At 60.5% G+C, this 12,000-nt stretch overlaps 3 protein-coding genes across 3 annotated transcripts; 2 read left to right on the forward strand and 1 right to left on the reverse strand.

Moving 5' to 3' along the window:
* Positions 1–302: 302 nt before the first annotated feature.
* Positions 303–488, forward strand: ColSpa_04465 (uncharacterized protein; the record flags this gene model as incomplete). Its single annotated transcript, XM_049270677.1, has 1 exon — positions 303–488. One exon carries the CDS (start codon positions 303–305, stop codon positions 486–488), a length of 186 nt encoding a protein of 61 aa, XP_049126634.1.
* Positions 489–4,758: 4,270 nt separating this feature from the next.
* ColSpa_04466 (uncharacterized protein) lies at positions 4,759–9,620 on the forward strand (the record flags this gene model as incomplete). The annotated part of the gene is made up of 2 exons (XM_049270678.1): positions 4,759–6,905; positions 6,935–9,620. 2 exons carry the CDS (start codon positions 4,759–4,761, stop codon positions 9,618–9,620), a joined length of 4,833 nt encoding a protein of 1,610 aa, XP_049126635.1.
* Positions 9,621–11,110: 1,490 nt separating this feature from the next.
* On the reverse strand, positions 11,111–11,649 carry ColSpa_04467 (uncharacterized protein; the record flags this gene model as incomplete). Its single annotated transcript, XM_049270679.1, has 2 exons — positions 11,111–11,512; positions 11,602–11,649. 2 exons carry the CDS (start codon positions 11,647–11,649, stop codon positions 11,111–11,113), a joined length of 450 nt encoding a protein of 149 aa, XP_049126636.1.
* Positions 11,650–12,000: the final 351 nt, after the last annotated feature.

The following is a 12,000-nucleotide window of genomic DNA, read 5'->3' on the forward strand; positions in this document are numbered from 1 at the left end:
GGACCCGCGATTGCCAGCGTCGTCGACGGGACTGCGGAGGGTGTTCGGGCCAGCCGGTGGTGTTGGCTGCGATGCGACGAGGTTGGATCCCGGGGGGTGGTATTTGTGACTGTCGCAGTAAGGCTTGCTTACGGATACATGGGTCCAGTACGGATGCCTGTCCCGACTGATAACCAAGATTTGAGCCGGGAGGCATCGAGATGATGGACCGTGGAAGCACAAAACGGGGAGGGATGGAGACGTCTACGACGGACGGACAGAGCTTGGGTTTGCGGTGAGCACGGTGAGCGCGGTGAGAGAGCATGGCGGGACATGTTCCGCGGCGACGCAAGGACGGCATTACTCAGCGCTACAAGGCCACGCCTAGGAAGCTTGACTTGATTGAGGCTGACGACGACACTAACGCGAATGCACCCGAAGGCTACTGTACTGGGCTGGGCTGGGCTGCAGCGGAGCGTATGCACAAGAAGGGCGGCGGGGGAGGATGAGCAGAGGCTGACTGACCGAGACGCGAGAGAGAGGGACCGCAGGAGACTTTTTTTTCCGTTGCGTTTTGGGTCCAACGGGATGCAGAATGACGATCTTCAACCGCTCAGACGGTGGGCGGACGGACGCGGGTATGCGGTTTGCAGGCGACGCTGTCCACTTTTCCCCATTTGTCGGATCAGTCAGTCTGCGGTTCTGTCACCTCTCGGTGCTCGGCACGCGGGAACTGCTTTCTTGGCCTGGGCTGCGTGGTACCGGGGACTGGGAGGATGTGATAGGAACTCGGAGACGCAGCCAGGAGACGATTCGGATCATGGATGATGTGGGAAAGAAAGAACCGGGTCGCGCTGTGTCGCGTGAGGTTTCGGAGCTCGGGGATGGGGGCAATTCTCTGGTGGCCTCGAGGTGGCTTGGATGGCTTGCGTGTAAGAGGCTCGGATTCTGCGGAGCGTGAGACACTTTTTTGGGCTACCCCGTCCCCGCGAACCGCATGTCTTGGAACCTTGGTCTAAGGGTTCGGGTTGGACCTGGGAGTTGGATTTCGGCCGCCTCCTGCTTTGGGCTCTAGGAGACTTTTTGGGGGACTTGGTGTACAGGCTCGAGGTAGGGCCAAGGTGGGTGGGATGCTGGAGCGGAGGAGCCGGCCGACTTGGCCTTGTCCAGTACCGTACCTTGTTGTCGTTTGGCCTCCCGCGGGCTCACGCTAGAGGCCCGAACCAGACAGGACAGGACAAGACAAGGTTGGGAATAAGAAAAGGGTCCCAGGCGGCGGCGCTCACTGGTGTGGTTTGGTCGCATGCGTTGTCCACCCCGTCTTTTCAGGACTCTGTTCAGAGCAGCAGGAAAGCCGGTTCTGGACGAGGACGATGTAGTAGGGTGGTCGGCGGAAGGGGGAGGTTAGGCCTGGGGGTCCGTCCAATGCGGTGGTGACGGGTAAAGAGGCGCGACGGACTGGACTCGGGACTGGTTCGGTGGCTTCGCGGGCAGAGACTGATGGGTTTTGCAGAGGACGAGATGGTTGGGCTGGGACGGGCTTGAAGATAGGCGCGATCTGGGGTAGCGCCCGGCGCGGGATTGTCTCGTCAGTCGACGCGGGATCTCTTTGATAAGGAGAGATGAGGTGGTTTGATTGCTGGGGGGTTGCCTCCTGCATCTGCCCTCTCCGTCTTGGAGTCGGCCGGTCTGATAAGTCGCCGTTGTGACACCCCCGGCTCACCTCATCTCATCTCACCTCAACTCATCTGGTCCCGTCACTAGCCACCATACCGGGCGAGGGAAAGCCACGGCCTGTTCGACATTGTGTGAGATTTTCTTTCTCACGCCCTCTCTCTCGCACGCGCGGCATGAAGTGTACCCATACGACGGAACCGCACAAATACGATTTGACCGCGTGTCATCGTTGGGGGATATAACCTTTTTTCGCCTGACTCTCGCATCTCATCTCACATAAATTGCCGCAACTTTACTATTCATTCACTCTCTACCTTGACTCGGCCAAGTCATCTCGTCTCCGTCCTCGACCGGAGCGCAGCCCTGGCAACGGCAAATACGGAGACGGATCGAAACTGCCATCACCCCTGGACGGGGCTCCCCCTCCCATCGTCAATAGTCGCAACCACGGCTCCAAGGGACCCAGCAACGACATCATCCTTACGGGCCTTACGGGGCTCGCTGTCTCTAGTCTTTTTTTGTGTCCCTCGGACCCGGTTTTTTCGTCTTTTCGGGATCAGAGGTTCAAGAATCATCCTTGCTGCGCGCGTGTCGTGTGTGCTTTGCGGCCTTGCCCCTGACAGGACGTCTTTTCTTCTTCTGCGACTCGGCGGAGTCTTGCTTCTTTTACCTCTCCCCATCGTCGGCGAGACCCAATTTAATAACAAAACACGAAAAAAAAATTACCTATGTACGACGGAGGGGGCTCTGCAGCGGTGACGGGACAGGAATAACAACAGCGGGCAGCAAAACCGCGCAGACAAGAAAGAAACAAAGAAGCAAAAAAAAAAAAAAAAAAAAGGGACTGTCCATCCGGAAGACGGGCGTAGTTTAATGAGAAAGCGCAAAACCCAGTCTTTGCAATCCGACGTCGTTCCCACTCAAATCCCCCCCCCGGTTCGCGAAAGCTTTCCTTATACAACCCCATTTGTTTCCCTCCAGGGAACGGCCTTGTTGGAGCTCAGCTGTCAACGTCTCTTTTCCCGCCCGAGCTTCGTTTCGTTTTGACTTTCTTGCGCGTCCCAGCGAGCCGGCTGTACAGAGTCGAGTAACAGCGGTATCCTTTCCACTCGTCTTTCTCTTTTCATCCGTCCGAAGGGGGAACACCCCCCGGTCGTCTATTTTAAAATTGTTGATCGGTTCTTCTCCCCACCTCGCCGCCTCTTCCCATTCGACTTCGGGAAGGATACCGGAGTGTGTGTACATACGCTCCAGACGGCGCCTCCATCCCTTCTGGCCCCGCCGCGCAGTCGCCGCTTACATACCTGGCCGCTACTATTTGACGGGGAAACAAGGACGAACTGGGGAGGGAGAAAAGTAAAGAGAGGGAGAGAGAGGGAGAGAGACGGTCGAGAAAATAGAGCGCAGAAACAGCCAGCCAGCGGTGCTCGTATCTGACAAGACGACCACCCGCCCCCAAACCATCCAAGCAAGACCAAAGTCTGGATCCGGATTGGACCTGGACCTGGACCTGGACCTCGATCTTGGGTCTTGGAGCTGTGGGCTCGTCTAGCCGAAGCGGCAGTGAAAGAGAGACGAGGGGCCGGCTTCGGGTGTTGCTTTGTTGCTCGGGTGCCCGTTTACCTTTTCATCAGTGCGTATCTTTTCCCAGTCACCTTTTTTTTAAAATTTTTTTTATTCTTTTTTAGCCCTTCCCTTGTTCCGTGTTTGTTTGAGTGGAGGTCGGGTAAGGATCATATGCAAGTGCTGTCTCTTACTCTCAACGACATAGCTTGTGCTGGACCCCGGGAAATGCCTCTCTGCACCTCGTGTGTACTCTGCACATGGGCGTGTAACCCGGGCCGGGGCTTGCTGGTCTTGTTGCGACTCTACTCGCGTGCGCAAAACCGCACCAAGTAAGACCTTATCTTTTGGGTCGGGGGGGGGGGGGTTCGTCTCATAAGAAGGAGAGCAAGACGAGAGTGGGAGAGACAAAAAAGGGAAAAAAAGAGGCCAGCGATCTGCGCCGGGCTTTGATACCCGTATTCTCGTGGCCTTGGTTCTTGTATCCCAATCTATCCTATCCCATCCCATCCCGTCCCGTCCGTCCCAGGTTCCTTGCGTGGCCCAGACCTTGGGACTGCCCACCTTCACCTGCGCTATCCCACCGCACCCATCCATCCATCCATCCATCCCCATCTCGTCCCCATCCACACATGCCGCCGTACTCACATAGCACTCTAGGTACGGGAGATACATAGTATAGTATCATCCACACCCAATTTCCACACACCCTCTTCCTCCCCCCCATCGTCACACGCTCTCTCTCTCTCTTTCTCGCTTTCTGTTCTCGGATCCATTCGACTTGCACTTACTCACCCATTTCTTTCAAGGAGGCGCAGGTGTCACAGCAGCAGCAGCAGCAGCAGCATCAGCAGCATCAGCGTTGTTTCTTGCCTCGGATTTTCTTGCTTCTTCGTCTCTTGTTCGGCTTTGCATTATACCCGCTACGTCGATACCCCCCCTCCTCCGAAACCCGCACCGGCGCATTCGACCACCGCTGTGCCGTAGACGCCGGGTGCCACGACGATCGCCTCACCGCACACCAGCAAAATTCCCCACGTCTCGCGCGCTACGTCACTGCCATTGTCACTGTCACTGCCGCCGGGCCCGCAGATGAAGAAAAGCAGTTGCTTCGCTGCCACGAGGACGAGAAACAAAGAAGGGCATCCACGGCTCTGCGAGACGCACCTCTCGATCTGCGTGCATCACCCAACAGGGGAAGAGTAGCAAGGCCTTTGCAGTGCAGCACAGGCGACCGCAAACAGAATCCGAGACAGGCACACTCACTCATCCCACCGTCGGCGCATCGCGCAACAACACGACCAACAACGACATCTTCGAGGCCTGCACCGCCCGCCCACGCCCACGCAGGGACCGCGACTCGGAAACGCCATCCCACCATCATCACCACTCACGAGGTCCCAGACTCGACCGAATCCCAAACCTCGGGGTTTTTCTTTTCTTTTTTTTTTCTTACCGAGAAACCGCCTCTCGTGCTGCGCCTGCCGTCCCATCTTTCCAACTCGGCCGCTCTGCGACAAGCAGGCCCGCCCAGTGACCATGGCGGCCACAGCCTACACCTCGGTCCGCAGGTTCTCGACGTCCTCGACGGGGTCAGGATCGGACTACAGCGATGCAGGGTCGGAGGCGCTACCGGCGACGACGGCAAAAAGGCGAACGGGCCGTGACATGCACGACGAAGACGTCAACGACGACGACGCAGACGACACAAAAGACGTCGCTTCCTCGTGGTCGCGGCCCTCCTTCTCGGCCACCGCGACACCCAGTCCTGCCAACTTTTTGTCACTGGCCGAGACGAGCTTCACGCCATTGTCCATGGACAGCGACCTGTTTCCCGAGCGAGAGACGCGCAGCTTGAGTCCCTACAGCAGTAAGCAGCACCAGCAACAGCAACCGCAGTCGACAGTACCGGCGGCGACGATACCAACTTCTGGAAAGGGGTCGTCGTATGCTGTGCAACCGGACGGCGGAAACGAGTACACCGCGTCAAGTACAAGTACACGCACACGATTCGTCGAGGCATCCCTCCCGCCTGCGACATCAGCGACGACAGCCATGCGGCCACCACATGCATCAGCGACATCTCCAGCAGCAGCTGCTGCGGCGGCGGCGGTGGCTGACAAGGAGGGAAATGTCTCGGGTGCACGCGCTGTGGCGACGGGAATAGAACCGGCGGCGTCGCACTCGACCAAGGCAAGCCAGGGCTACGGCATCAGCAGCAGCAGCAGTGTCGGACACGGTGTGGACGCGATGGGCCGGAATGCCGTCAGGGAGGAAAACGAAAAGGAAGAGGGAGAGGAGGCCGCGGCGTTAGCGGCAGCGGCAGCGGCAGCGGCAGCAGAGCACAGCGGCCCACTGGCAATCTCGCGTAGGAACCCGCGCCAGCGCCGTGCCGGGTCGACGCCGCTGTCGCTCGATCCGCTGCAGATGATCAGGGGGGAGGAGGACGAGGAGGTGGACGAGGAGGTGGACGAGGAGGTGGACGACGTGCCGGACAATCTGGACAGGTGCAGCAGGGCCGCTGAAGCGACGACAACTGTCACCACCCGCCAGGGGCGCGATAACGATAAGGAAAGGGATAGCGCACCCCCGGCCACCGCCAACAACACGAGCGCCCCTGCACCCGCCGGCGCCAGCACCGCTACTACCACCACCACCACCACAACCACCACTAGCACGTCCCCTCGATCCACCGCGTCGTCCCAATCTCAGCTGTTCCCGTCGTCCCCATCCCGGCGGCCCAGGGTCTCTCCTCCAATCCAACCCGCGCTGCCCATCGCCCCCTTGGCCCTGCGGACGAAAAATATCAACCACCACCACCGCGACAATAATAGCAATAATACCACCGTCGGCCCCCCGAATACGAGCTCTGCGTCCGTCATCACGAGCCCGGGTGCATCGATCTCGTCGCCTTCCACCGTCTTCTCCGCCCCAGCTGCATTTACCCGTCAAATCTCCACCTCCTCTTCGCTGCACTCCAACAGCAGCCTCATCTCCCAGATCCAGGACAGCTTGCAGCAGCAGCAGCAACAACAACACCACCACCACGACCAAAACAACAACCTCTCCTCGTCAGGCGCAGCCGTCGTCCGCCCCGTCGCCAAACCAATCGTCCGCACCGCCTCCGACTCCAAGTTCACCCTCAAGCACCCCATCCCCGACTTCAACTGCCGCTCCGGCGCCTTGGTCGGCAACGTCGCCGCCCTCGAGAAGTCGGCCGAGCGCCTGTCCATGACCAGCTCCATCGAGGACGCCATTCGCGACCTGCATGGGGAACTGAAGCGCTCCGACTCCCGCCGCTCCTCCATCCTCGCCGCCAGCGTCGCCGCCTCCCAGTCCCAGTCCCCGATTGACGACCCCTCGGCCCAGCCCGGCCCCCTGCGCGTCATCCCTCCCGTCGCCTCCATCGTCGAGCTCAACAACGCCGCCCGCCTCGGCGGATACTCCCCCAGCGGCTACGTCATGTCGCCCAACCACTCCCTGACCGGCCGCCTGCGCTCCGGCTCAAAGAACTCCACCGGCCGTCCCGAGATCGACGTCGACGCTGTCATGTCGCGTCACGGCCCCGGCAAGGGCTCCGAGAGGAGCGTGCGATCCGGCAAGCCTTCGCTGGCCGAGATTGCCGAGTCGGAGCCTGTAGCCCTGACCGGTCGCGTGCTCGACGAGGCCGACCACGCCCCATCCCCGTCACGGCCGACGACGACGCGACCATCAGGCGGCCCAACACCCACTACGAAGAAAACCGCACCAGCTACCACGACATGCTCGGCGACATGGACCGCCAATCGTCGGGTCTCGGCTTGGACTTTGGCGGTGACAATGCGAGGCGGACCTCGGATGACAGGCCGCCGACGCCCAGGTCGACCTCGACGTTCGACCACACCAACGCCTTTGGCGACTTTGACGGCGTGCACTGCCAGCCGGAGGATCTGGAGCGTGACTACGACTCCCGCGAGCACAGCGACGGCGGATACCGCGACATGCCAACGTCCATGCCGCAGACGATGCCCATGCCGCACATCCCCGAGCCCCAGTACGAGCCGCCGGCGCCACGCATGCCGCCGACGAACAGGGCAGACAAGGGCAGGCCGCAGTCCTACTTTGACCCGCTCACCGGCCAGGAGATGCTCTACTACCCGGCCCGTGTGCCGGCGATGCTCAACCTGCCGCCCAAGCTGTCCAAGAAGCCCAAGGCCGAGGTCCGCAACGCGAGACACTCCAAGGTGCTGCAGGCCATGGGCCACCCCGGGTTCGGCAAGGCCGAGTACCTGCCGCAGCACCCCGAGGCGCCGCCGGTGCGTGAGTCCAAAATGTGGCTGCCCGATCCGCTCGCCGGCCACGGCATGACCACGTTTGGCGACGATGTCGAGGGCCAGCGTCCGGGAGATGCGTCGTTGAAGGAGCCCTCGGCCGATTCGCATGTCCCGTCCGAGCAAGGCGGCTCGTCGGTGGCGGGCGGGCAATCTGAGGACATGCCACAGCCCCTCCCGCCAACCCAGCAACGCCGCAAGTCCAAAATGCCAAGGGTTTCGCAGCTGCCACCCCAACTGCGTGCGAGCGCCTTTTTCGACCTGCCCTCTACAACACCAAAAATCGAGGTCAAGGAAGGTTCCGCCATGGCCACGCTCGACAGCATCCTCGACGCATCCGCGACCGCCCCGGTCAGCGCCTTCACAGACCATGCGTATGCCGGCAAGCTGGGCCACGAGGTGTACGGCCCCGACCGCAAGAAGAACCGCAAGTCGGCCGCGCCCACCGTCTTGCTGCCCGAGGAGCACGTCAGGGCTGCCTCGCAGAGGAAGAAGGGCGGTCTCGCGCCCTTTAGCAAGAATTCTGACGACGGATCCCGCCGGAGCTCGATGGCTGGCAGCAGAGAAGAGAATCAGGCCCTATCGGACCACGTCGACGGCGAAGGGGTCGACAAGCCCAAAGGCGAGCGCTCTGACGGAGAGGAGGAAGAGGAGGAGGAGGCGGACGAGTTCGCCGGTGTGCTGGACGGACCCCCCACCACTCTGCTCGCCGAGCTGCAGCTGCGCAAGTACCACGCCAAGATGCGCACCCAAAACCCGAACCGTAACGTTGGCCGGGACGGCATGCACGCCACTCTCATTGAGCTCGACGCGGTTGCCGAGGCGCAGAAGAGGCACCGCGGGAAGAAGAAGATCGCGCTCGCCTGGGAAGACGGGGCCAAGGAGGAAGAGGGCAGCTCCGACGAGGACGACGTCCCGCTTGGCGTGCTCTACGCGAGCCAGCCGACCATCGCCGAGAGGAACCGCCCTCTGGGTCTCATGGAGCGCCGTGACCTGGAAGAGAACGAGCCCCTGAGCGCCCGCCGCGCCCGCCTGCACGGCCAGGAGCCACCGAGGACTCTGGCCAAGCAGAGGAGCAACTTCACTCTGAATGCTGGATTGAGCCACTACCGCCTTCAGCAGATGCCTTCCACCGAGCGTATGCGGCCCCAGGAAGAGTCGGATGACGATGCCGTCGAGGGCGAGACTCTCGCCGAGCGCATGCGCCGCCTCAAGGCCAAGGAAGAAGCCGAACATAACAACCTTCCCAACGCCCGCCCCGTCAGCCGGGGCTTCTCCGCCGAGGTCCTCGCCCAGTTTGGCGAACCCGAGAAGCAGCCCGAGGACAAGGGCAAGGAGACGGAGGCTCAACCCGAGGAGGGAGAAGAGACTCTTGGCCAGCGCAGGAAGCGGCTGCAGGCCGAGCGCGAGGCCCGCGAACGGGAGATGATGCAGAGCGGCGGCCCCGTGGAGCCCGAGGCGCCTCCTCTGCGCAAGAAGCATAGCTTGGCCGACGTCCTCGGCTCGCACCCCGTGAGCTACAACCCGGCCTTGGACGAGCAGCGTCGACTCGAGCAGGAGCAGCGCAGGGTCCGAGAACAAGAGGCCAAGATGGCCGCCGTCCGGGCACAGATGCCAACGACCCTCACTGGGCCGAACGTCCAGCGGACCGGCGGGTACATGAACGGCGCCTTCAACGACGGCTCCGGGGGCTTCGATAACCACAAGCCGGCGGCCAGCAACGGCCTCGGTGTCGCCATGGGCCCCGGCGGGTGGAACCGCTCCAGCATGGCCTTCAGCAACTACGGCGGGCCCCTCCAGCAACCGGTGCAGCGGCAGCCGTCCACGTACGGCGGGCTCGTCGGCCACGCCGGCGTCGCACAGATGACACCGCAGCCGATGAACGGCTACGGAGGATACACGGCCGGCGGCATGGGCGGCATGAACCCTTACGGCGGAGGCATGAGCATGCCGATGCCGATGCAGCCCATGGGCGCCGGCATGGGGATGCAGCAGGGCATGACACCGATGCAAATGCAGATGCCGATGCAGCCCGGGCACAATGGGCAGATGCAGTCCATTGAGCGCTGGCGGCAGAGCGTCATGTACTAGGCTCGCGAGGGCCTCGGTCCCCTGTGACGACACACCTACAAACACCCCTTCCATACACACAAACTTATTATATAATCACCTAGGGCAGGCGGTGCTCGGTTGTCTCTCTACATAACATATACACACACACACTATGGCATTGCGATGGGCGTTGGATACCTGTTTCTTTTGTTTTGTTTCTTGGCTAGGGTACCACGGATGCGAAGCACAGCGCGCTGCGAGCATTAGGGAGACGGGATTGGGAATGGGGGAGGTTAGACAGCATCGTACATCGAGCGCGCACATATATCAATTCTTAATGAAATTTGCGGCGATACATCTGTAACCTGTGTGCTTGTGTTTGTGATTAAAGTCATGTCAGAACCGTTGATGAAGAGGCCCTACTGACTGGTCGTGTGTTAGCTGCCAACTCAGCTCGATCTCCATGTTGGACCCGTAGACAGAAAAGTCGTAAAGGTTGGTAGGATGTTGGGTGCCAACCGAGATCGATATCCACGTCCACCCTGTCGCCGTAGCAAGCACCCAGAAAAGAAGGCTGCGCTCTCCCACGCCCACAATACGAATTACTCTGGTGTAGTGCTCTTCAAAGAGAAAATTGAAAAAATTAAATACACAAATAAAGAACAGAATGCCACATCCGTAAAACATGCAGGTCCTTGGTATACAAGATTGTTCTACCTCAACAATTCAGCCAAGGTTAGGGCAACAACATGCCAGGAAACGTATTTGACCAGACAAACGGCCATTCGTTTTATCCCCGGTTGTAAAGTTATTAACTTACTGCCCTGAAACCAGGCTATTGATGATCAGTATGAAGCCAAGGAGGCCCACGTACCTCGGCGGTCAAGTTGCAAAAGGCCAGGCGCCAAATCAATCACGGAGTTGGCCCAACACGCAACCCCCATCACCCCCTTTTTGACTCTGAGAGACCGACAGCGGTATCATGTACAGGCCTGACTCGACATGAAGAGGCTAAGGCGACTTGGGCAAGTAGCCCGATGCTGTTGGTTCTGCAGCGGGTATAATTAGAACCCCGGCCGCGGACCTGATGCGTTGTTGGTGTTGGTCCGGCCGGGGACGCAGAAGCCTGCCGCTGGACTGCACTTAGATGGAACCAGCAAGAGGTCTGCGCCGCCTCCGGGCCCATTAAACAGTGGCCCCTCCGACAATCTGCGAGGGCGGTGGTTAGGGGGTTTCCTGCACGGCTGGGAACTCCTGCCTCGTAGCAGGTGGCCGGCTCGGACGGCTGCGTTTTGCGGCCGAGGGCGAAGGCGTCAGTCAGACAGGTTCCAGCACCGGGCTATAAGAACCGGGCAGACACCCCGCGCTAGGAAGGTGTGCTTTTGTTGCTTCCCTGTATCCGTGTTGAACACGACTCTAGGAAACAATGCCCAGAACAGTACGTTTCTCGCGGCGTCATGGCTGCGTGGGCGCCCTTTGCCCAGCGTGCAACTTCTTCTAACAGTAAAGCAGAAGCAGAAGCAGGAGGATCATCGCTTGTCGACTGCGGGCCCTGCTTCTGGTACCGGGGCCTCCTCCAAGTCTCCCGGCTCGTCCTCCGACTCCCCGCCCAAGACACCTCCGTCTCGACGGTTGGACGAAGCAGATGTAGTACGCGCAGCCCAGACGACACCGACGCCTCGCGTCCTCACGCCGTCCTCTCGACGGGTCTCGAGCTTGACCTCCTCTCCATCTTCAGAGGGGAGTAAAGTTCCTATATTTAGAGGCATAGCGTATGTTGGTTCCAACGGCAAAGAGAGGGGCTCGCCCACGGAGACGCTCCGGGTCGGGGGATCGGCGTCTCCGTCGTCCTCTTCAAGGGGCTCACCGACACCTTCCTCCGGGTCGTTGCCGGAAGTAGCATTTTCTCCGTCCTCAGCATCAAACGAGCCCTTTGTGTTCGTTGGGTCGCCGCTTTTAAACGCGACCAAGAGTAATATGAAGTCATCTGCGGCTCCGTCATCGCCGTCAGGCGGCTCACACACGCCGTCTTCGGGCTCGGTGCCAAGCTCGACTTTCTTCTCCCCATCGCCGGCGCAAGACGCTCTTCCTGTATCTCAAGGATCGCCGGTTTCAAAGGGAATGAGGGCGAATGGAACCTCGCCCAACAAGCCTATTCCTTCGACCGAGGGACCAGACAAGAGCCCAACCGGGACGGCCACCCCTACGAATACCAGTCGGGCCAGGACGCCCTCGATATCAGTTTCCCCGCCATCACTCTCTTCGGCCAGCGAAGGTTTTAGTTTGTCTCCCGCCACTGGCTCTCGGGGAGCCGGCTTGCTTCGGGAACGCGGGGAGACTGAGGGTATCGCTGGTCTATTGGACGACCTAAGCCTCACGCCCACGCCCTCGACCCTGGAGATGCCCGATGTCAGGGACG

The sequence above is a fragment of the Colletotrichum spaethianum genome, assembly GCF_022836535.1.
Source record: "Colletotrichum spaethianum MAFF 239500 DNA, contig09, whole genome shotgun sequence".
In the NCBI taxonomy this organism is placed as follows: Eukaryota; Fungi; Ascomycota; class Sordariomycetes; order Glomerellales; family Glomerellaceae; genus Colletotrichum; species Colletotrichum spaethianum.